The following is a 22,416-nucleotide window of genomic DNA, read 5'->3' as shown; positions in this document are numbered from 1 at the left end:
CCTATTCCTGTATTTCCCAAATCTAGTGAATACTAAGTCATGTAGTCCTTGAATCTGAGATGTCTATGTATGTGCCGCCTGTTCTGTCTCCATATTGGCCATCCTTGTACCGGTGCTCATTTGCTGCTCTCGAATAACAGTAATTTAGACAAATATACCAAAACTCAGAGCCCTCAGTGCCTGCTCCTGCCCGTCAATCATCTTTTATGGTTTTTTAAAATTCTTGTTTTCTTTTTTTTATTCTTTTGTTTTTCTCAATCATCTTTTATATAACATTTTTCTTTTTTTTAATTAATTTATTTATTTACTTTATTTATTTATCTTTGGCTGCATTGGGTCTTTGTTGCTGTGCGCGGGCTTTCTCTGGTTGTGGCTAGAGCTAGTAGTAGCTGAAGCTACTCTTCCTTGCAGTGTGCGGGCTTCTCATTGCGGTGGCTTCTCTTGTCATGGAGCACGGGCTCTAGGTGCGTGGGCTTCAATAGTTGCGGCACACGGGTTCAGTAGTCGTGGCTCACAGTCTCTAGAGCGCAGGCTCAGTAGTTGTGGTGCATGGGCTTAGTTGCTCCGCGGCATGTGGGATCTTCCCGGACCAGGGCTCGAACCCATGTACCCTGCATTGGCAGACAGATTCTTAACCACTGTGCCACCAGGGAAGTCCCAATATAACAGTTTTCTAAAATAATACTTTCATCATCGTTTCTAAAATAATGCTATTTTAGTGGCTTCCTTCCTTTTGCCTGTTGCATTGAGTCCAGACTCTTCTGCCTGGCTCTCAAAGTCCTCTCTAATCTTGTCTTCTCTCCCTAATGTGTTTCCCCATACTTTCAGCTTCCCTCATTGTCCCCCATAGACACCATGCTCATTTCTACATCTGTTATTACACTACTCACCTCATCTAAAATATACTTCCCACTTCTCTTATGGTTATCTAAAACTCCCCCAGCTCGTTGTTGAGTCCATTTGTTCTGTGGGAGCCTTTCCAGGTCTGGAATTGTATCCCAGTAGCCCTGAGAGGGACTTCGGTGATCACCTAGTCTAACCATTTCGTTTTACAGTGGGGAGCAGCTCATGCCCCAACCTAATCACACAGCTAGTCCTTAGCAGGCCCAAGTGTTCTATTCTTAATACGATAATCTTGTTGCTATGTGCCTGCTCCTTTTTACTTTTTTTTTCCAATTAGACGGATAAGAAGTTCTTATTACAGAGAAAAATCAAGATACAGATAAGCAAATAGATCAGTAAGTCTCACCATTCTTAGATGATTTTGAAATGTATGCCTGCTCAGTCTTTTGTTCTGTGTGTGTAAATGTATACAGTCCGTCTACATGATTCACGGATTCTATAATTGTGAGTTTGTCTGTTGGTGAAAATTTATCTGCAACTCTAAAATCACGCACATTCACAGACATTTGCATGCGCAGAGCAGCAAGAAATTGGAGTTGCCTTCATGCAGGTTCCCCCTGAGGTCAGACAAGGCAGCACTCGGCCTTCTTATTTCAGCTCTCCATGGGAACAAGTGTCCTTCTCGTGGTCTATTTAGTGCCACATTTTTCACATTCTTGTTGGTGATTTTTTTTTAATTATTTATTTTATTTTTATTATTTATTTTTTGGCTGCGTTGGGTCTTTGTTGCTGCCCAGGCTTTCTCTAGTTGTGGTGAGCGGGGGCTACTCTTTGTTGCAGTGCACGGGCTTCTCACTGCGGTGGCTTCTCTTGTTGTGGAGCACGGCCTGTACGCTCATGGGTTCTAGAGCGCAGACTCAGTAGTTGTGGCGCACGGGCTTAGTTGCTCCACGGCATGTGGGATCTTCCCTGACCAGGGCTTGAACCCGTGTCCCCTGCACTGGCAGGCTGATTCTTAACCACTGCACCACCAGGGAAGTCCTTTGTTGGTGATTTTGCTGTTTAAAATGTCCCCTAAGCACAGTGCTGACGTGCTGTCTGGTGTCCTAAGCACAAGAGGGCTGGGAGGTGTCTCAGGGAGAACATACGTGTGTTAGATAAGCTTCATTCAGGAATGAGCTACAGTGCTGTTGGCATGAGTTCAATGCTAATGAATCAACACTGTACAGTCAATGAGCGTCTTTATTTTTACTTTTTAAATTTATTTTTATTTATTTATTTTTGGCAGCATTGGGTCTTTGTTGCTGCACGTGGGCTTTCTCTAGTTGCGGTGAGCGGGGGCTACTCTTCATTGCGGTGCATTGGCTTCTCTTGTTGCGGAGCACGGGCTCTAGGCGCACGGGCTTCAGTAGTTGTGGCTCGCGGCCTCTAGAGCACAGGCTCAGTAGTTGTGGTGCACGGGCTTAGTTGCTTCGCGGCATGTGGGATCTTCCCCGACCAGGGCTCGAACCTGTGTCCCCTGCATTGGCAGGTGGATTCTTAACCACTGTGCCACCAGGGAAGCCCACATTATTCATTCTTAATGAGAGTTGTTAGCCTAGCTGAATTTTATAAGAGCTAGATAAATGTTATTAATAGAAACAAACATCTGAGAAAAACCAAGGTAAGCATGAGTCATTGGCTTCCTCTCTGTTATTTGTTAAGCAAATTGAGGTCATATTGACCAGAAAATCTAGCTTATAACAGAAGAAGGATAAATTTTTTTTTTTTTGGACAGATTACCAGCACCACCAGTGCTAGTCCAGGCCTACAAAATGCCCAGGTTTATGCAAAACTTATTACCCGTGTCTCATTCCTTCAAGTCCTATTTTCTTGCCATTGGAGAATTTCTGGTATTGTGCTAATAATAAGTAAGCTAATTCCTATTTCTGTGTTGAAGTTTTAACACTCCTAAGGTGTGGCAATTCAGGTCATATCTCAGGCTCCAACTTCTGGGAGATTCCTTCATGGAAGAACCATGAAAAATGTGGCACTAGAATAAATATTATAATAAAGATATAGAAGAATGGACTGAGGTTAGAAGATAGTTCAGGGATATTAAAGATGGGCAATATTCAGAAATCAGACCACTATTAATTACATTTCATAGGTAAAGAATTAAATCATAGAGTAAGTGGTCATTGTACTTTTTTTTGTCAGAGTTATTGTTATTATATTTTGTATTATCCTGTACTCTTTCTAGATGTGAATAAATACCAATGTATCCTAGAAAAACACTATTAAAAAACCCTTATAGATGCAGTTAAAACTTCAAATACTTTTCAAAATAATTTTAAAACAAATAAAAATGCAATATCAATGCCATGTATATTACCTGCTCTATACATTTTACAGTGTTATGTGTCGTACATACTGCAGTTGACAATAGGGAATATTTTCTTGGTCTACTGTAATAGGCTTCAGGTTTCAAAAGCAGAAGTCCTGAACTTTTGAAGGCAACGTGAGAAAAATCTCTGTTTGAAACCTCAAAGTAGTCTTTTTATAGTCTGTTATTTAAAAAGAGTCAAGATGTTTGCTTTGTTCTGTTTATTTCTTTTGGGGACGAAGGGGGAGGAGGTCAGAAAAGTTTGGTTTCTGCTTCAAAGAGCTTTCCCGAAGAGTGGTGATTCATTTCCATTGTACATCATCATGGAAGCACACTGTTCTGGCTTTCATGACAGCTTGAATTCAGGGTGATGTGTGTAATATTTGTTTTTCTGAAATCTAATATGTTCATTTGGACATTTGGGGTATATTGTGTTCTTGTTTTCATATGCAAGGAATTGGCACTTTGGCTTCAAGAAAAATTATTTAAAAATCACAAATCCACCTTGTCTTTGATCTGGATCTGGGCTAATTACTAAGGGAACATTCAGCAATAATGGTCTCAAACATTTAAAACGCCCTGTGAAAGTCATTGTACTTGAACCATATTTAGAACTCAGAAAGCCTGAGCTATTTTATCTGCTTATTTTCTTTGAACAAGGAAGATCTTTTTATTTCAAAGAGAGTGTTATTCACAGAGAAAATGTCTTAGTGAATCATTTTACCTTAAGTAAATTGAAGTTGTTGGGGGCTTATTTTCCTGTTTGATGAGCCCCATAAAAATGAGGGTTTGGCATCTAAGTCGCGCTTTCTGCCCTGCCTCTGAAGCTGTTGATGCGGTCAGGGACTGACAGCCATCTCCATGTAGATTAGACAGTGTAACCAAGGACAAGGCAGGGGTCCCGTGCTTGCAGAGGAAAGTCATGTGACAGTTTCCCTCAAAGAAATTTCACTTGAGCCCAAAGAATATTAGGGAGCTTCTTTCCGCATTCTAGAGGGCCCTGTGTGTAACTGGGCCTTCTCTGCAGCCGATTACCGCCTTACTACTCACTTTATCATACAGGCGTAGAAAACGGATTGATACTGTATGATTAAGGCCAGCTTTCAAGGAATAACTAATTCTGTTTATTGTTGTTAATCATGATCTTTATTACGTTCCTCAAAGGAATTTGGCAGAAATTTGCTTTGATTCGTTAGTCAACAAGGAAACATTCTTGGACATTTTATTTACACTTTTTGCCTGAAGGATAATTATATCTATTAAGGCATATTACTAAATGGAGCAAAATACATTTCGTAAATTATATGTTAACAGGTCTATTTTCCAAGGATAACCACTGGATTTCCCCCCCCCGCTTTTAGCCACCTCCCCCTTTAGTGAAAGTGATTGAAGATTTGCCTAAGAGGAAAGTGAATTCTGGTGATCTTAAGATGAAAGTAACATCAGGAAGAGTACAGCGGCCAGCAAAATCAAGGGAAAACAAAATACAAGCTAGCATATTAAAACAAGACCTGACTGGTAATTTTGAAAATAAAGAGGTAAGACTATATTAAACTTTTGTTTGTCATGGCTCTGCTGTAGACAAGTCTTATGATTTCTAGACCATCATCATTCTTCCTTCTCTTAGGAATTAAAGGAAAATTATAGAAAAGAAGTAAGTTGCAACTGAAATTATAACATGCTTTTAAAACTTTTTAATATAAAATTAATACATGTTTATGGTTCTTTTTTAAAAGTCAAAACAGTATAGAATTGCACTGTCCAATATGCTAGCCACTAGTCACATGTGGCTAATCTGATTTGCGATGTGGTATATGTGTGAAATACACATCAGATATTGAGATTTTATTATGAACAAAAGAATGTAAAATATCGTTTTTAAAATTGAAGTGTAGTTGATTTACAGTATTATATTAGTACAAAATAGTGATTCAGTACTTTTATAGATTATACTCCACTTAAAGTTATTATAAAATATTGGCTATATTCCCGGTGCCATATATCCCTGTAGCTTCTTTATTTTATACATAGTAGTTTGTACCCCTTAATCTCCTACCCCTAAAGAATGTACAATATCATATTAATTAATAATTTTATGCTAATTATATGTTGAAATGATAATATTTTTATTACCTTGGGTTAAATAGATGTATTAAATTTGATTTTTACCTGCTGCTTTTGACTTTTTTTAACATGAAACTTAAATTATATTTTTTAAGAAAACTTAAATTACATTTGTCTCTTGCTTATCTGTTAGACAATGCTAGTATAGAAGGTTGTAAAGGGAAAAGAACAAAAGCATACTTTTCTTCCTCCCTGTGCCCTAGCCCACTCTTCATTGCACTCCCCAGAGGTGACCATTGTTAATAGTTGTTGATGGGACTTCCCTGGTGGCGCAGTGGTTAAGAATCCACCTGCCAATGCAGGGGACACGGGTTTGAACCCTGGTCTGGGAATATCCCACATGCTGCGGAGCAACTAAGCCCGTGCACCACAACTACTGAGCCCATGTGCCACAACTACTGAAGCCCGTGCACCTAAAGCCTGTGCTCCATGACAAGAGAAGCCACCACAACGAGAAGCCCGCGCACCGCAACGAAGAGTAGCCCCCGCTCGCCGCAACTAGAGAAAGCCCACGCACAGCAACAAAGACCCAACGCAGCCAAAAATAAAACAATAAAATAAAATTTAAAGAAAAGATAATTGTTGATATCCTTTCAGAAGTTTTCTGTGTATAAACATATGTATATCTGCGTCTGTTACCTTTTTAAAATTTTTTTACATAAATGGAATCATACTGTAGCACTGTTTTATAAGTTGCTCTTATCACTTAACAGATTGAATATCTGTTTATATTAGTGCATGTAGTGCTACAACAGTTTAAAAATATTTGCATAGTATTGCATTTATGGATATACCTTAATTTATCTCACTAGGACTCTGCTGACTGGCATTTAGGTTGTATCGTCAGTCTTAACGTTAATACAATCTGTGATGCAGTGGATATTCCTAGAACATTTGAACAAACGTATCTGTAGAAGTAGAATTTTTAAGTCAGAGCATGTGCATAAAAATTTTGATAGTAGTAGAATTACCTATTTCAGTCAATTTTATTCTCTTCTTTATATGTATTTTTTGTATTAATTTTCTGCAAAGAGCATATATTGCTTTGGAATTGAAAGAAAATATCAACATTAATAGACAACCTGCTAACACTTTCAAGGACTTTCAAAACTTTTTATTGACAGTTAATCATATGTATAAAAATGCACAGCTCAGTAAATTTTTACAGACTGAATACACCTGTGTTATCAGCACCCAGATCAAAAAATGGACCATTCCCAGCACCCTAGAAGCCCCTCTGCTGCTCCCTTCCAGACACTTTCCCCCTTACCCCAAGGATAACTACTCTCCTCCCTTTTAACACCGTAGATTAGTTCTGCCTTTTTTGTACTTATGTTCATTGGATCATTCAGTTGGTACTCTTTTGTTTCTGGCTTCTTTCATTTAACAGTGTGTTGGAGAGATCCATGTGGTCGTAAACCATTCACTCACAGCTGTATAGAATTCCGTTGTGTGAATAAACCATGCTTTATCCATTCTGCTATTGGTAGGCATTTGGGTAGTTTTCTAGTTTTTTTGCTATTAGAAACGGTGCTGCTCTGAACATTCTAAGGCATCTTTGATGAACATAAGGACATGTTTCTGTTGGGTATAAACCTAGGAATGGAATTACTGGCATACGGGCTATGCATATGTTCAGCTTTAGTAAATACTGTCAAATAGTTTCCCAGGTGGTTGATTTAAACAACCCATATTCCCACCAAGAGGTATTTGAGGGTTCTAGTTGCTTCATATTCTTACCAACTGTTGGTATTTTTCACATTAATTTTAACAACCTCTTTTCTTCTATAAGCAATTTTAAAATGTGAAACTTCCCTCAAAAGAATGTGTAAAGTGTTCTCTACCAGGGAAGTTCATTAGAAACTCAGTGCCTCGGGTTTTTACTGGAGGCTGGTTATAGGCACCCTTTCAAAATTCCAGACTCCACAAGGAAAGCAGGTGCTCAGCATAAACCGCAGTGTACAGTTCAGGCACAGTGAGCCTCTCCTGTTGGTTCTGGAGATGGTGGGAACTTCCTCGAAATCCAGTTATCTGGACACCAGACAAGGGCCAGCCTTCTAGTGGGCCTTTCTAAGGGTAGCAGTCGCAGACCTGCCATGTTAACTCTTTTCTGGACATGTTCATATCCACATGAAGAAACAGAGTATTACCAGTAGCTCTGAAGTCCCTTGTGTGCTTGTCCCCAATCGCATTTCTCTCCCTGTCCCATAGATGTAACCATTGTCCTCGCTTTTGCATTATGTCCTTGGCTTTCCTTATAGTTTTATCACCTCTACAATGTAACCCTAAACAAAATACTGTTCAGTTTTAAAAAACTAAGTAGCAGGCACAAACCTAGCTGTGTAAAGATTGGGCGGTATTGACCCTATTAGTTGAATCTGTTTCTGAGACATGGTCTGGCTTCAGCTTTCCTGAGAGTTCACAGGAGCCTTTTCTGGGAAAACTAGTGGGCATGGTGATGATTGACTTCTGGGAAATAAAAGTGACACCACGGTCAGGGCATCTGGCAGCCCTTGGTCTGGATCAAAGTTGGAAGCCCTACAGAAATATGTCCGGGAGTGGGCGGCTTCGAAAAACCCGTAGCCAGTTCTAAGGAGTAGGTCAAAGTAGAGCACTTGTGTGGGTGAAATGCCTGTCCTCAGCTAATCGCGGCATCAGGACATAGAAAGGGAAGTAGGAACTTCATCAGCTCATGGTGAAGACAAAAGCAGATGAAACTCAGGCCAATCCGCCTGGGCATTCTGACCTTTGTTTAAAGAGGCTTCAGTGGCAGCGGGTGACTTGGTGACGACAGCAGTGAACGTGTCTCTTTTATGGATCGCATTGCTCCAGTCTGGGCTAGTTGCCCTTGATGTCTGGTATTTGGCTCTCAAACGGGGATCTTCATTCACCATCATCTTGGGCTGTCCCTCACCTCCCTCTTACACTTTGATTACCTGTTTCTTATGTGGTGAAAAGAGCACTGAACTAAGTCAGAAAATGTGGCTTTGAGTCTTGAGCAAAGACTCAACAGATTTGTGATCTTGAGCAAGTTGCTGAACTTCTCTGACCTTCCCATTTTCTCAAAGGAAGACAAAACGTCTCATCTGTTTCATACAGTTGTTAGGCTTAAACGAGATAATCTATGAAAATGGCTTTATGATCCTAAAATCTATAAAATGTTTTTCCATTAAGATAAAAATTGACTTAAAAGTTAAAAGTGCAAAAAAAAAAAAAAGAGATGGAAGGAGCAAGAGAGGAAGAAAATATCCAAATGCATTGCTCTTGCTACAGGGATTGACAAATGACAGCCCATGGGCCCAATCTGGCTACTCAAGCTAAGGATGATTTTTATATTTTTAAATGATTGCATTTTAAATGGTTATATAAGTACCTGCATAATATGCTTGATTCTGCCTCTTGACCCACAAAGCCTAAAATATTTACTCTCTGACCTTTGACAGCAAAAGTTTGTCAAACCCTATTACAGGGTAAAAAAATATGTCATAAACTTTATCTGCTGTGTATATGCATACTCAAGAGAGAGAAAGATATTGAGTGTGTGTGTGTGTGTGTGTGTGGAGAGTCCCATGATATAAAATATTTTTTACTGTGTATTGTGTTCCAAAGTTGGAAAGCCACTGTGGACTAGATTACCTTTTCAGTTTTAAGATTATGTCACTTATTGATACTATTTTTTTTCTTTACAGAATGAGTTTTCAGATGGATTAAACAAAAAGCGTTTACAAATCCTATTAAAAGGCTATGGTGAATATCCAACGAAATACAGGTAAAATTTAAATTCTTGCATGTTAAATCAATCTTATTCCCCCAGTTTTTCTTGGTTAAAATTATGTTTTAATTTCAGAATGTTCATTTGGCGCTCTCTGCTACAGCTGCCTGAAAATCATACTGCATTTAGTAACCTTATAGATAAAGGTATTCATGTGGCATTTCTCAACCTTCAGAAGAAATACCCCATCAAAAGTAGGAAACTACTCAGAGTATTACAGAGGTATGTATGTTCAGTATTTTGCAGCAATGTGTATCTCCCCCAAGATATTTATTAATTACAAATGGGAAAATAGTGATTTCATAGTAGAGAAACTTAGCAGACACCTCCTTAACCAAGTAATCAAATTTAAAATCACCAGTAATAAATCCTATCAATGTGTTGCACATCACTTTTGTGGTATTCTTGCCAAAAACTTACAACCTCAGTCTAATCATGGGAAAATAGACACACCCAAATTTCACCAAATTTACCTTCTGTATCATTTTTCATCATGTGAATGTATTTATTCAAATAAATTTTAACAAGCTTTTCTGGTCTTTCCTTATTTTATTCACAGAACCCTCTCCGCATTAGCTCACTGGTCCGCCATCTTTAGTGACACACCGTATCTTCCACTTCTGGCATTTCCATTTGTAAAATTATTCCAGAACAACCAGCTCATCTGTTTTGAAGTTGTTGCTACTCTTTTAAGTAAGTAAATAAGTAAATAATGAAACCAAGAGTAGATACTTACACATTTTCCTGATACCTTTGCAACATTTAACAATTCTAGTGTGAGACAGTCAGACATAGAGCATAAAATGGAGAGTTTGGACATTTATACATAAATAAAACTTTTTGCTTACAATGAAGTTTGGATGGTTGCATTTTAGAAGGTACTGCTACAGGCTACATTTTGTTAGTAAGAAGGAAGCAGATGTTTCACTTCTTGAAAGTCAGTTATTATTCATAAGACTGCAGTAAGTATGTAAAGCATTTAGCACACGATTCCTAATGTGGCAGGTGTTGGCGGTTACCCCCATTCTCATCATCCATAGCTAACATTTAATGAGAGCTTTCTGTGTACCAGGTACCATCCTAAGTGTTTTGCCTTTATTAACTCATTTAACCTTACAGCAGTCCTGTGAGTTAGGTGTTATATATTATTATTCCCTTTTTTTTTTTTTTTTTGAGTCCTCTCCCTCTTTTTCTTGATGAGTCTGGCTAATGGCTTACCAATTTTGTTTATCTTCTCAAAGAACCAACTTTTAGTTTTATTGATCTTTGCTATTGTTTTCTTTGTTTCTATTTCATTTATTTCTGCTCTGATCTTTATGATTTCTTTCCTTCTGCTAACTTTGGGTTTTGTTTGTTCTTCTTTCTCTAGTTTCTTTAGGTGTAAGGTTAGATTGTTTACTTGAGATTTTTCTTGTTTCTTTAGGTAGGCTTGTATAGCTATAAACTTCCCTCTTAGAACTGCTTTTGCTGCATCCCATAGGTTTTGGGTCGTCGTGTTTTCATTGTCATTTGTCTCTAGGTATTTTTTTATTTCCTCTTTGATTTCTTCAGTGATCTCTTGGTTATTTAGTAACGTATTGTTTAGCCTCCATGTGTTTGTCTTTGTTACGTTTTTTTCCCTGTAATTCATTTCTAATCTCATAGCGTTGTGGTCAGAAAAGATGCTTGATATGATTTCAATTTTCTTAAATTTACTGAGGCTTGATTTGTGACCCAAGATGTGATCTATCCTGGAGAATGTTCCGTGCGCACTTGAGAAGAACGTGTAATCTGCTGTTTTTGGATGGAATGTCCTATATATATCAATTAAATCTACCTGGTCTATTGTGTCATTTAAAGCTTCTGTTTCCTTATTTATTTTCATTTTGGATGATCTGTCCATTGGTGTAAGTGAGGTGTTAAAGTCCCCCACTATTATTGTGTTACTGTCGATTTCCTCTTTTATAGCTGTTAGCAGTTGCCTTATGTGTTGAGGTGCTCCTATGTTGGGTGCATATATATTTATAATTGTTATATCTTCTTCTTGGATTGATCCCTGGATCATTATGTAGTGTCCTTCCTTGTCTCTTGTAACATTCTTTATTTTAAAGTCTATTTTATCTGATATGAGTATAGCTACTCCAGCTTTCTTTTGATTTCCATTTGCATGGAATATCTTTTTCCATCCCCTCACTTTCAGTCTGTATGTGTCCCTAGGTCTAAAGTGGGTCTCTTGTAGACAGCATATATATGGGTGTTGTTTTTGTATCCATTCAGCCAGTCTATGTCTTTTGGTTGGGGCATTTAATCCATTCACGTTTAAGGTAATTATCGATATGTATGTTCGTATGACCATTTTCTTAATTGTTTTGAGTTTGTTTTTGTAGGTCCTTTTCTTCTCTTGTGTTTCCCACTTAGAGAAGTTCCTTTAGCATTTGTTGTAGAGCTGGTTTGGTGGTGCTGAATTCTCTTAGCTTTTGCTTGTCTGTAAAGCTTTTGATTTCTCCATCAAATCTAAATGAGATCCTTGCTGGGTAGAGTAATCTGGGTTGTAGGTTCTTCCCTTTCATCACTTTAAGTATATCATGCCACTCCCTTCTGGCTTGCAGAGTTTCTGCTGAGAAATCAGCTGTTAACCTTATGGGAGTTCCCTTGTATGTTATTTGTGGTTTTTCCCTTGCTGCTTTCAATAATTTTTCTTTGTCTTTAATTTTTGCCACTTTGATTACTATGTGTCTCGGCGTGTTTCTCCTTGGGTTTATTCTGTATGGGACTCTCTGCGCTTCCTGGACTTGGGTGGCTATTTCCTTTCCCATGTTAGGGAAGTTTTCGACTATAATCTCTTCAAATATTTTCTCTGGTCCTTTCTCTCTCTCTTCTCCTTCTGGGACCCCTATAATGCGAATGTTGTTGCGTTTAATGTTGTCCCAGAGGTCTCTTAGGCTGTCTTCATTTCTTTTTTTTTTTTTTTTTTTTTAATTTATTTATTATTTTTGGCTGCCTTTGGTCTTCGTTGCTGCACGCGGGCTTTCTCTAGCTGTGGCGAGTGGGGGCTACTCTTCGTTGCGGTGCGTGCGCTTCTCATTGCAGTGGCTTCTCTTGTTGCAGAGCACGGGCTTTAGGCGCACGGGCTTCAGTAGTTGTGGCACACAGGCTTCAGTAGTTGTGGCTCGCGGGCTCTAGAGCACAGGCTCAGTAGCTGTGGCGCACAGGCTTAGTTGCTCCACGGCATGTGGGATCTTCCCAGGCCAGGGCTCAAACCTCTGTTCCCTGCATTGGCAGGCGGATTCTTAACCCCTGCGCCACCAGGGAAGCCCTGTCTTCATTTCTTTTCATTCTTTTTTCTTTAGTCTGTTCCGCAGCAGTGAATTCCACCATTCTGTCTTCCAGGTCACTTATCCGTTCTTCTGCCTCAGTTATTCTGCTATTGATTCCTTCTAGTGTAGTTTTCATTTCAGTTATTGTATTGGTCATCTCTGTTTGTTTGTTCTTTAATTCTTCTAGGTCTTTGTTAATCATTTCTTGCATCTTCTCAATCTTTGCCTCCATTCTTATTCCGAGGTCCTGGATCATCTTCACTATCATTATTCTGAATTCTTTTTCTGGAAGGTTGCCTATCTCCACTTCATTTAGTTGTTTTTCTGGGGTTTTTTCTTGTTCCTTCATCTGGTACATAGCCCTCTGCCTTTTCATCTTGTCTATCTTTCTGTAACTGTGGTTTTTGGTCCACAGGCTGCAGGATTGTAGTTTTTCTTGCTTCTGCTGTCTGCCCTCTGGTGGTTGAGGCTATCTAAGAGGCTTGATGGGAGGCTCTCTATTATTCCCTTTTTATAGTTGAGGAAACTGAGGCACAGAGAGCTTAAGTTCCATGATTAGGTTAATGACAGAATAAGGATTTGAACCCAGGCACTCAGAACCTATAGCTGTACTCCCTATAGAACCTATAACACAGAACCCATTGTGTTACTGCTTCATCATTATCATCTACACTAAAAAGTGAGTCATTTTTTTTTCGTATTAGTAAAATCAGCTAAATGGTTAATAAACTGGATCCAAATTAAACCAACACTGGCTTAACAAAAATAACCATTTTTGTATGTATTTTTCTTGTACAAAGGAGATAAGCACTTAACTATAACAATAAAATTCTGAAAAGTAGAAATAAAAAGATCCCAGCATACATATTGTGAATATTTTAGTTTACTTCTCTTTACAGATTTTCGTTCATTTTATTATGCTGTATTTGCTTTAATAAGTTTTTACCAATCATTGGAGAAAATATAGGAAAATATACAAAAGAAAAGAAAATTCATGAATACTCCTCTTCCTCAGAAACAATCTTGATAATATATTAATGAATTTCTTATAAGAGCATTTCCCTAAATCATTAAGTATCTTAAAAAATATAATTTATTGCCTATATAAATTTCATCTTATAGTTATACCATAATGTATCCCCCAACTGTTAGACTTTTAGGGTTTTTTATTTTTATAATTATACTACTTTCATTTCATATGATATATACATTTATCTTATTTGTATACACTTTGTGAACATTTTATTGTTTATTGTAATATTCTATAATGTACATGGTCTAGTGTAATGTTTTACTGTTGGACATTTAGGTTGTTCCTAATTTTTATGTATTAAAAGTAACAATGTTGTGACTAGCTTCACATTCATAAATTTATGATAATTTCTTTTGGTTAGAGTCCCAGAATTGGTATCATTGGGTCATAAAATATGAATATTCTAATTGATTCCACTAAAGGGTTGTACTAGTTTACCCTGTCAGTAACACTAAGAGTTTTAAAAGGAAAAGAAACAAGAACAAAAGGTGAACAATCCAATTTAAAAATGGGCAAGGGCTTGAATGGATGTTTCTCCAAAGAAGATGTACAGATGAGCTACTGAGCCCATGAAAAGATGTTCAGGATCGTTAGTCATTAGGGAAACGCAGATCAAAACCACAGCGAGACACCACTTCACACCTACTAGGATGGCTGTAATTTAAAAGAAAATAAGTGTTGGCAAGGATGTGGAAAAATTGTAACCTTTGTACATTGCTGAGAGAAATGTAAAATGGTGCAGTCACTGTGGAAAACAATTTGGTGGTTCCTCAAAAACTTAAACATAGAATCACCATATAACCCCACAGTTGTACTCCTAGGGATATCCCCCCAAAAATTGAAAACAGAGACTCAAATAGATACTTGTATACAAATATGTTTGTGGAGCATTATTCCCAATAGCCAAAAGATGGAAACAACTCAAATATCCATTAACAGATGAATGGAGAAACCATATCTGTATATATATACAGTGGAATATTATTCAGCCATAAAAAGCAATGACATTCTGACGCCTGCTACAGCATGGATGAACCTTGGAAACATGTTTAGTGAAATAAGCTAGACACAGAAGGACAGATTTATGTGAAATTTCTCAAATAGGCACAGAAAGTAGATTAGAGGTTACCAGGGCTGGGGAAGTAGAAGTGGGAAGTTAATGCTGAATAGGTACAGAGTTTCTGTTTGGGAAAGGATTCTGGAAATAGTGATGGTTGCAGAACATTGTGAATAGAATTAATGTCACTGAATGGTACACTTAAAAATGGTTAAAATGGCAAATTATATTTTACCACAAGAAAGAAAAAAAAGCAGATTATATCTAATTTAGAGTAGGCATGCACAACTATATCTTTTACTTCCAGTAAAATCTTGTTACATAGCTACGTATGGTTATATACTAAGGAAATTGATTTTTCTCTTCTAAAACTGAGATCTAAATCTAAAAGATCCATGACAGTCAGCATGAGTAGCTATGCATTTTCATCAAGGGTCTCAAACTCGTTTTATTCAATAAACTGAGCTTCAACTAAATCTTAGCCCTGCTTTGGGATAAGCCATTGTTTTGGCTTTCAGGTTACAGTCTAGTTGGGGCCAAGAAGAAATTGTGAAGGAATATAGTTACTTCTATGTATAATTTGGAATACGTTTATAAAAGTCATTTTTAAGCACTCTTTAGAGTTCCTCTTATAACCAGGAGGAAATTCTTCAGGTTTAGTGAAGGACCTCCACGTGATGATCATTTCTCTTTATTCTGCTCTCAGTCAATTCTGTCTCTAGGTCCTCTACCCATACTTCTGTGTGGTGGCACCTAGCAGAATACAAGAGGAGACATTTACTGTATAAAACAGTGTTTCCCTCTTGCTTAATTGAAAACAGTTGTTCTGTTGATAAAGATTAAATATAAGAGGGCTTTGTGTATGTATGTGGTGTTTTAAAATTCCCAAAACTAGCAGTGTCTGGGACATCATAGTTACTTACTTAGGAGAGGTTGGATTTTTCTGTTAAAGTTAACTTATTAAGAGCAGCAGTTAAAGAAGCTGAAATGTTTCTTTTAAAGCTTAGTCTTTGCAAGATTTTATTTATGACTTAATTATTAACTCAAATCTAAATACTTAACTAATAAATGAAATAATGGAATAAACCATATGTAATCCAATATTCTGATCAGACCATTTGCTAATTTGAGAAAGATCTTATTGTCAAAACATGAAACCCCAGCTCAGTATTTAAAATAAAAAATCTGAATTTAATAATTACGGAAAGTTGTGGTGGTTAGACATAGGTTCACTGAGCAATGAAACTGATCATCTTACTAGGGTTTTTGGAAAAGAATGTTTTGGGGGTTGTGCTGGTTACTAAGTGAGAGTGAGTTAAAGTCAGTCTTAGAAGCCTCTTCAGTGGAATGGATTCTGCTTTCTATTGGCTGACTTTCAGAGGACACTGCTGTGGCTGTCACTGATTGGTTTTCAAAGTCAAGTTTACTGAAACAAGTTGTCATTCATCAGTTAGATTTAAAACCAGTCCTGGTGACTGCCTGTTACCATGACTATAGAACACTCTTTTCCTAGAAATGGGACTCTTTAATTAGGTATGAATTCTAGTAGATTTGAGGAGATTGCCATTTAACATTGATCACATTTTATCAAAGACTTAAATAGGGACCTTTTTTAGGAGGGTCATTTTGTTAACCAGGAGAAATCTAAATACATGCAGCACACAAGCCAGCAGGAACCAGAGCCTTATAGCTACCATCAGGAATACTTTGGGAAGGTTTGTTTGTTTTAGTTGATACTTTCTCATTGACTGCTCTGAAGAAACGGGAATATTTCTATAAACCTAAAATACTACGGTAACATGATGGAGTTTTAAAATCTATTGTTCTAGAATTTAAAGAGTTATGTTTTCTTTATTAATGGGCATGTTGAGGATATAAAGAGTGGATACATTTAAGAACTGTAAAGCTCTTTGATGATATAGAAAGGTAAAGGTAAATTTTCAATTTTTTTCTTCATAGTCAATTGGTGTCAACACTGGTTTGAATATTTTCCTAATCCTCCTATCAATATTCTTAGTATGATAGAAAATGTTTTGGCATTTCATGACAAGGAACTCCTGCAACACTTCATAAATCATGATATAACTTCCCAGGTAAGAAATGTAAGGTTTTTAGAATAACAACTTATTTTGGAAGCTAACGTTGGTTCTGGTATAAATAAGACAGTATTTTCTTGAAAGAATATAATAAACATACTACTGTTATACTTTTAATAGTATTCCATTTTTTTTCTTCATTAAACTGCTTTCCTGAAAGTCTGTAAAGAAGAGCCCAAATTAGGGTAGTTCTTTTCATAATTATGTTCTTAATATAATGATTTTAGTATCAAAACCAAACGAGCATATTACCAATGGCTGTTATGACTTTTCCCTCAAGAACTAATACATTTTTTCCTATTTATTTTAGCTGTATGCATGGCCTCTTCTTGAAACTGTGTTCTCGGAAGTACTGACAAGAGAGGAGTGGCTAAAATTATTCGATAATGTCTTTTCCAACCATCCTTCGTTCCTCCTGATGACTGTTGTGGCCTACAACATATGTTCTAGAGCGCCTTTGCTCACCTGTAATCTTAAAGATGATTTTGAGGTACATATCCTTGTTCTTAAGTAGTGGTTCTCAAATTTCATTTATTTCCATTAAAAATCCATTTATTATTGAGTACCTACTGTATGTCAGGTCCTGGTGCCCGGTGGTAAGACTACAGCAGAGAGTAAGTTATAGCTCTGCATCCTGGCCCTCACGGAGCTGTAGTCAGTTATAGCTTGACTGCTAGTCCTAAAATCACAGCTTCAGAGAAGAATCATGATACTATTGGAGTTGTGTGCTTTTTGCCTATTTAAAGGATGTTTAACAATTGGGTAGTTGTTTATTCTGTGCATGATCTTATCAGTGACCCAACTGGTCTGTGATAATCTGGATGCTTATTACACATGCAGAATGGTAACTATGAGAATTTTGAGGACAGTGACTGAAAGAAAGCATTAGAGGTCGTTTGTTGTTTTTTTTAAATTTTATTTATTTATTTATTTTTGGCTGTGTTGGGTCTTCGTTTCTGTGCGAGGGGTTTCTCTAGTTGCGGCAAGTGGGGGCCACTCTTCATCGCGGTGCGCGGGCCTCTCACCATCGTGGCCTCTCCCGTTGCGGAGCACAGGCTCCAGACGCGCAGGCTCAGTAGTTGTGGCTCACGGGCCCAGTTGCTCCGCGGCATGTGGGATCTTCCCAGACCAGGGCTCGAACCCGTGTCCCCTGCATTGGCAGGCAGATTCTCAACCACTGCGCCACCAGGGAAGCCCCTAGAGGTAGTTTTTAAAGGGAGAGGTTCTTTTGGTAACAGGATGAATTAAGTTGATTTTGTTTGTTTGTTACTTATTCTGTGGTTCCTATCAAATTAAACTTCATTTTTACTTCATGATCACAAGATGCGTACATATACGTATGTATGTGTGTATATATATTAGAATTTGGATCTGCCAGCAGAACAAGATAATGTGGAAACATGTCAGATATTTTTTAAAAACCAAGGTTATTTTTAAAGGCTAATTTAGTTTTGAATTTACTTATTTTGGATTTTGAAGGAAAAAAATTCCAGTAGAAGACTTTATTTCATTGTCGAAGCAGTCTTCTATTATAAAGGAAGCCTTCATTTTGAGTTAAAATTTTAAAAGTTTTCTTTCAAAATTTCATAATATGGTTGTATAAATTTATTTTGTAAAATATGAAACTGGATCTTCATTTTAAAACTTGGGTTACGAAACGCTTCAGTGAATTGGCAAAAAAAAAATCCTCTTAAAGATAAATTCACATTTACATGTTTAAACTCGTTTTAGTTCTGCCTTAATTGCTTTACTAGGTAAATCTCAATTTAAACACGAAGTTTTCTTACAGTTTTTTTTTCACCATCGGAATAACCTGGATATAAGTGCTGTAATTAGAGAAGTTTATCGTCTCATGGATACCACGCCCGCTGATATTCATCCAGACAGCATGCTTGATGTTTTTGTGGCACTGACAAAAGGGCAATACCCAGTATTTAATCAACATCCAAAGTTTATTGTGGACTATCAGACACAGGAACGAGAAAGAATAAGGAATGATCAATTGGATTCCTTAAGAGAGAGGTAATCATGGAATGGTTGTTCTTTGATAAAAACAAAATCTATTATAAATATAAACAAAATTTTTATGAAAAAGACATGTAAATTATTAAGTTGTATAAAATTAGAGTTTGAAGGATGGAAATATCTTTAAAGATATTCTTGCATATGGAAGTAAAACAATTACATGTTAATCAGGTATATACATTTTGAGTTTTGGTTGTTCTTGGACTTAAATTACTCAGTTTTCTCATTTGCGTTTTGTTATAATAATAAATATTATGTACTCTAGGCAGGTAGTTGAAGACATGCAAGCTGAAGTAGACCAGCAAAGAGTTGAAGATGAAGGTTGGTACCAAACACAGGAACTGCTTCGTAAAGCTGAAGAAACAAGGAGAGAAATGCTCTTACAAGAGGAGGAGAAGATGATACAGCAAAGACAGAAGTATGTTTAACACTTTGAAAAAAGCTGGACATCTGAGTTATTTTAATAATTTTTATTTCTTTCATTATTGTGAAATTATATATAATTATATAGTTTCACTTTATATAGTATTACCCAGCTCTGCTATTTCCATTACACAAATGTTTAAGCTAATAAAAAGAAATTATAATACATTTTTCAAAAAATTGGCATATAGTAAAATGTAATTCTAAAGCTATACTGAGTATAATATAACGTGCTCTGATTATTCAGAAGTAATACAAGATCTAAGGTACCTTTTACAGTGGGCAGAAGTGCCTTGCAACACAGTGCTGGGTAAATTGTCTTTAGCGGAGTATAATTTTTTAAATTGTGTTTTAAATGTATCTGTGTGACCTGAAAATGAAACATAAAATGATTCTCATTGTGCATTTCATACTTTGGAGGACAGGGAAAGAAGTATTAAATGCTTATTGAATAATACGTTAATAAGGCAAAATGTTTAAATTAGTTAAGATTATGGGATAAGCATTGAGACTAAGGCTGATTGTTGGGAAAATCACTTCTGTGTTTGTTGATTCTTATTTTTGGATAGGACTTTATGAAACAGATTTCTGGTGTGAGTTAAAAAAAAATTACTGAACTGAGCCATTAGCCTTCTAAAATTCGAAAAGAATAAGCATACATAATCTTTGGTAACATCGGAGTATTTTGGGGCCTTCTTTTCTCAGATAAAGGATATTAATTGTATTGAGGTGATCTGAGTAGTAGACCTGTTAAAGAGAATTTCTGAGTATGAAGAAATAGCCAATTGCATGTGGACTTGTCATTTTCATGAATGCAGGCTTGTTTTGTAATTGAGCATTTTCATGTCTATATTATAAAAACCCATGTTATGATGGCACCAGTTGAATTGGGAAAGCGGACCAAAATCGGTGGCAGGCCTTTCATTGTTGTGAAACATAGTATTTTTCCATTTAAATATATATTGGGAAATGATTTTATTTATTCTTCTTGATGTATTTTGTGTTTAAGACTAGCTGCTGTGAAAAGAGAGTTGAAAGTAAAGGAAGTGCACTTACAAGATGCTGCAAGAAGGCGTCTTCTGCAGCCTCAGCAAGATCAGCGTGAAATGGAGCTAAGAAGACTGGATGATGAAATTGAGAGAAAGGTTTATTATTCTTAGTTCTCATACATTATCTCCATTAACTCTCATTTAAATGTAACGAACACCTTCAAGTTAAATATTATTCCTAGAGTTCACAAGGGATACTAAATAGCCCCTTTAGTTTTATGTAATTCCACACACCCCCCCCGCCCCCAGCTATTCTTATTCTCTTTTATATTTCATTAATGGTTAAATATTTTAGAAATGCCAGGAAAGTGAGTCAAGTTGATGAGTGTCCTTGATGACTGTTCTTTTAGAGAACCATGAAGTTAATTGTGAAGGGAAATGCTCCTTTTTAATATAAAAATTTACACATCACTAGTCTAAAAAGATTTCCATTATAAAATATATGGAGTTAAAATGGACCTTCTCCACTCTTCTCTCATTTCATCCCCAGAGATAAATTATTTTAAAATGGTTATATATCTTTCTCTTTTTTTATGGTTGCATAGTATTCCATTATATGGACGTGTCATAGTTTACTTAACTAATCCTTTGCTGTTGGACATTTAGGTTGTTTGCAGTATTCTGCTGTACGAAACACTGCTAGATTGTACATTCTCGGTACAAATCTTTGAGTAGTTGCACACATATTTTTGTTGAATAAATTCCAAGGTATGCCAGATTGTCCTCCAAAAATGAATCCACTTAGGTATTTTAAGAATATAAGAGTACCGATACCCTAGTCAATTTGGAGTGCATCAGTCTTAATATTTGCCAGTCTGATAGGTGATAGGTGAAAAATGGTTTTGTTTTTTGTTTTTTTTTTGTTTTTTTGCTAGTGATGTTAACTGTCTCTTCATTTATTTATCTTCATTTGTAGAACTAAAAATTGCATATCTAAATCGTTTCTCCATTTTTCTACCAAGTTACTCTTTTTCTTACCAATTTACACAGGCTCTTTTATCATTTGGGGCAGCAGTGTCCAATAGAAATATGATGTGAGCCACATGGGTAATTTTAAGTTTTCTAATGCCACATTAAAAAGTAAGAAGAAACAGGTGAAATTAATTTTAATAATATTTAACTCAGTATATTTGAAATTATCTTTGCAGTATGTAATTAGTATACATTGTCATTGAGATGTTTTACCTTTTGTTTGTACTAAGTCTTTGAAATCTAGTAGTCAGTTTATACTTGTAGCACACCTCAATTAGGACTAATCACATTTTAAGTGACCCAACAATTATATGTGGCTATAGTGGTTGCCTCACAGCATAGGGTCAGGGCATTAATCCTTTTGTCTGTTGAGAATGTTTTGCTCAGTCTGTGTTTGACTCTAAGAATGTTTGCAGTGTCTTTTTTTCATCATGTAAAATATTTTAATTTTTGGATAACCAACTTCATTAGTTTTTTATGACTTCTAGGTTTTCTGTCATGTTTATTAACCTTCCCATTTAAGGTTATATTACCACTTATGCCTATTTTCTTCTAGTTCTGTAGTTTTCTGTTGTTTTTTTAATCTTTGATTATCTTTTTAATAATTTATTTATTTATTTATTTATGGCTGCGTTGGGTCTTCGTTCCTGCGCACGGGCTTTCTCTAGTTGTGGCGAGCGGGGGCTACTCTTCATTGCGGTGCGCGGGCTTCTCATTGCGGTGGCTTCTCTTGTTGTGGAGCATGGGCTCTAGGCACACAGGCTTCAGTAGTTGTGGCATGCGAGCTCAGTAGTTGTGGCTCGCGGGCTCTAGAGCTTGGGCTCAGTAGTTGCGGCACAGAGGCTTAGTTGCTCCACGGCATGTGGGGTCTTCCCGGACCAGGGCTCGAACCCGTGTCCCCTGCATTGGCAGGCGGATTCTTAACCACTGTGCCACAGGGAAGTCCCTAAGGGTCAGCAGATTATTGTGTGCCAGCAAATCTGACCCACCACCTGTTTTGTAAGGCTCGTGAGTTACAATGGTTTTAACGTTTTCAGTGGTTAAAAAAAAATCGGAATCAAAGAATAATAATACATGACATGAAAATTAAATTTTTTAAAACATATGAAATTCAAATTTCAGTGACCATAAATACAGTTTTATTGGAAAACGGTCACACTTATTTGTTTACATATTTCTTTGGCTGCTTTCGCACTACAATGGCAGAGGTGAATAGCTGACACAAACTACGTCCCACAAAGCCTAGAGTATTTAACTCTGAGACCCTTTACAGGAAAAGTTTGCCAGCCCCTGATGTGTCTGAAAATTGAATGTAAGGAATGAGTTAGGAACCAAGCTTACTTCTTTCCAAAGGCAAGTCA

At 36.9% G+C, this 22,416-nt stretch overlaps 1 protein-coding gene across 8 annotated transcripts in view; it reads left to right on the top strand.

Moving 5' to 3' along the window:
• TBC1D31 (TBC1 domain family member 31) overlaps window positions 1–22,416 on the top strand; it is a 64,153-nt gene that overhangs the window by 25,549 nt on the left and 16,188 nt on the right. For all 8 annotated transcript variants that reach the window (XM_082363800.1, XM_082363801.1, XM_082363798.1 and 5 more), the window contains 9 exons: window positions 4,570–4,746; window positions 9,022–9,101; window positions 9,180–9,326; window positions 9,664–9,797; window positions 16,450–16,583; window positions 16,897–17,076; window positions 18,376–18,608; window positions 18,877–19,029; window positions 20,044–20,179. In XM_082363800.1, coding sequence (XP_082219926.1) covers window positions 4,570–4,746; window positions 9,022–9,101; window positions 9,180–9,326; window positions 9,664–9,797; window positions 16,450–16,583; window positions 16,897–17,076; window positions 18,376–18,608; window positions 18,877–19,029; window positions 20,044–20,179 — 1,374 coding nt within the window. The remainder of the gene's footprint in view (window positions 1–4,569; window positions 4,747–9,021; window positions 9,102–9,179; window positions 9,327–9,663; window positions 9,798–16,449; window positions 16,584–16,896; window positions 17,077–18,375; window positions 18,609–18,876; window positions 19,030–20,043; window positions 20,180–22,416) is intronic.

This window comes from Balaenoptera borealis (assembly GCF_965194805.1).
Source record: "Balaenoptera borealis genome assembly, chromosome: 17".
NCBI lineage: Eukaryota > Metazoa > Chordata > Mammalia > Artiodactyla > Balaenopteridae > Balaenoptera > Balaenoptera borealis.
The sequence above is the reverse complement of the archived record's forward strand: the minus strand, read 5'-3'. Positions and strand labels throughout refer to the sequence as shown.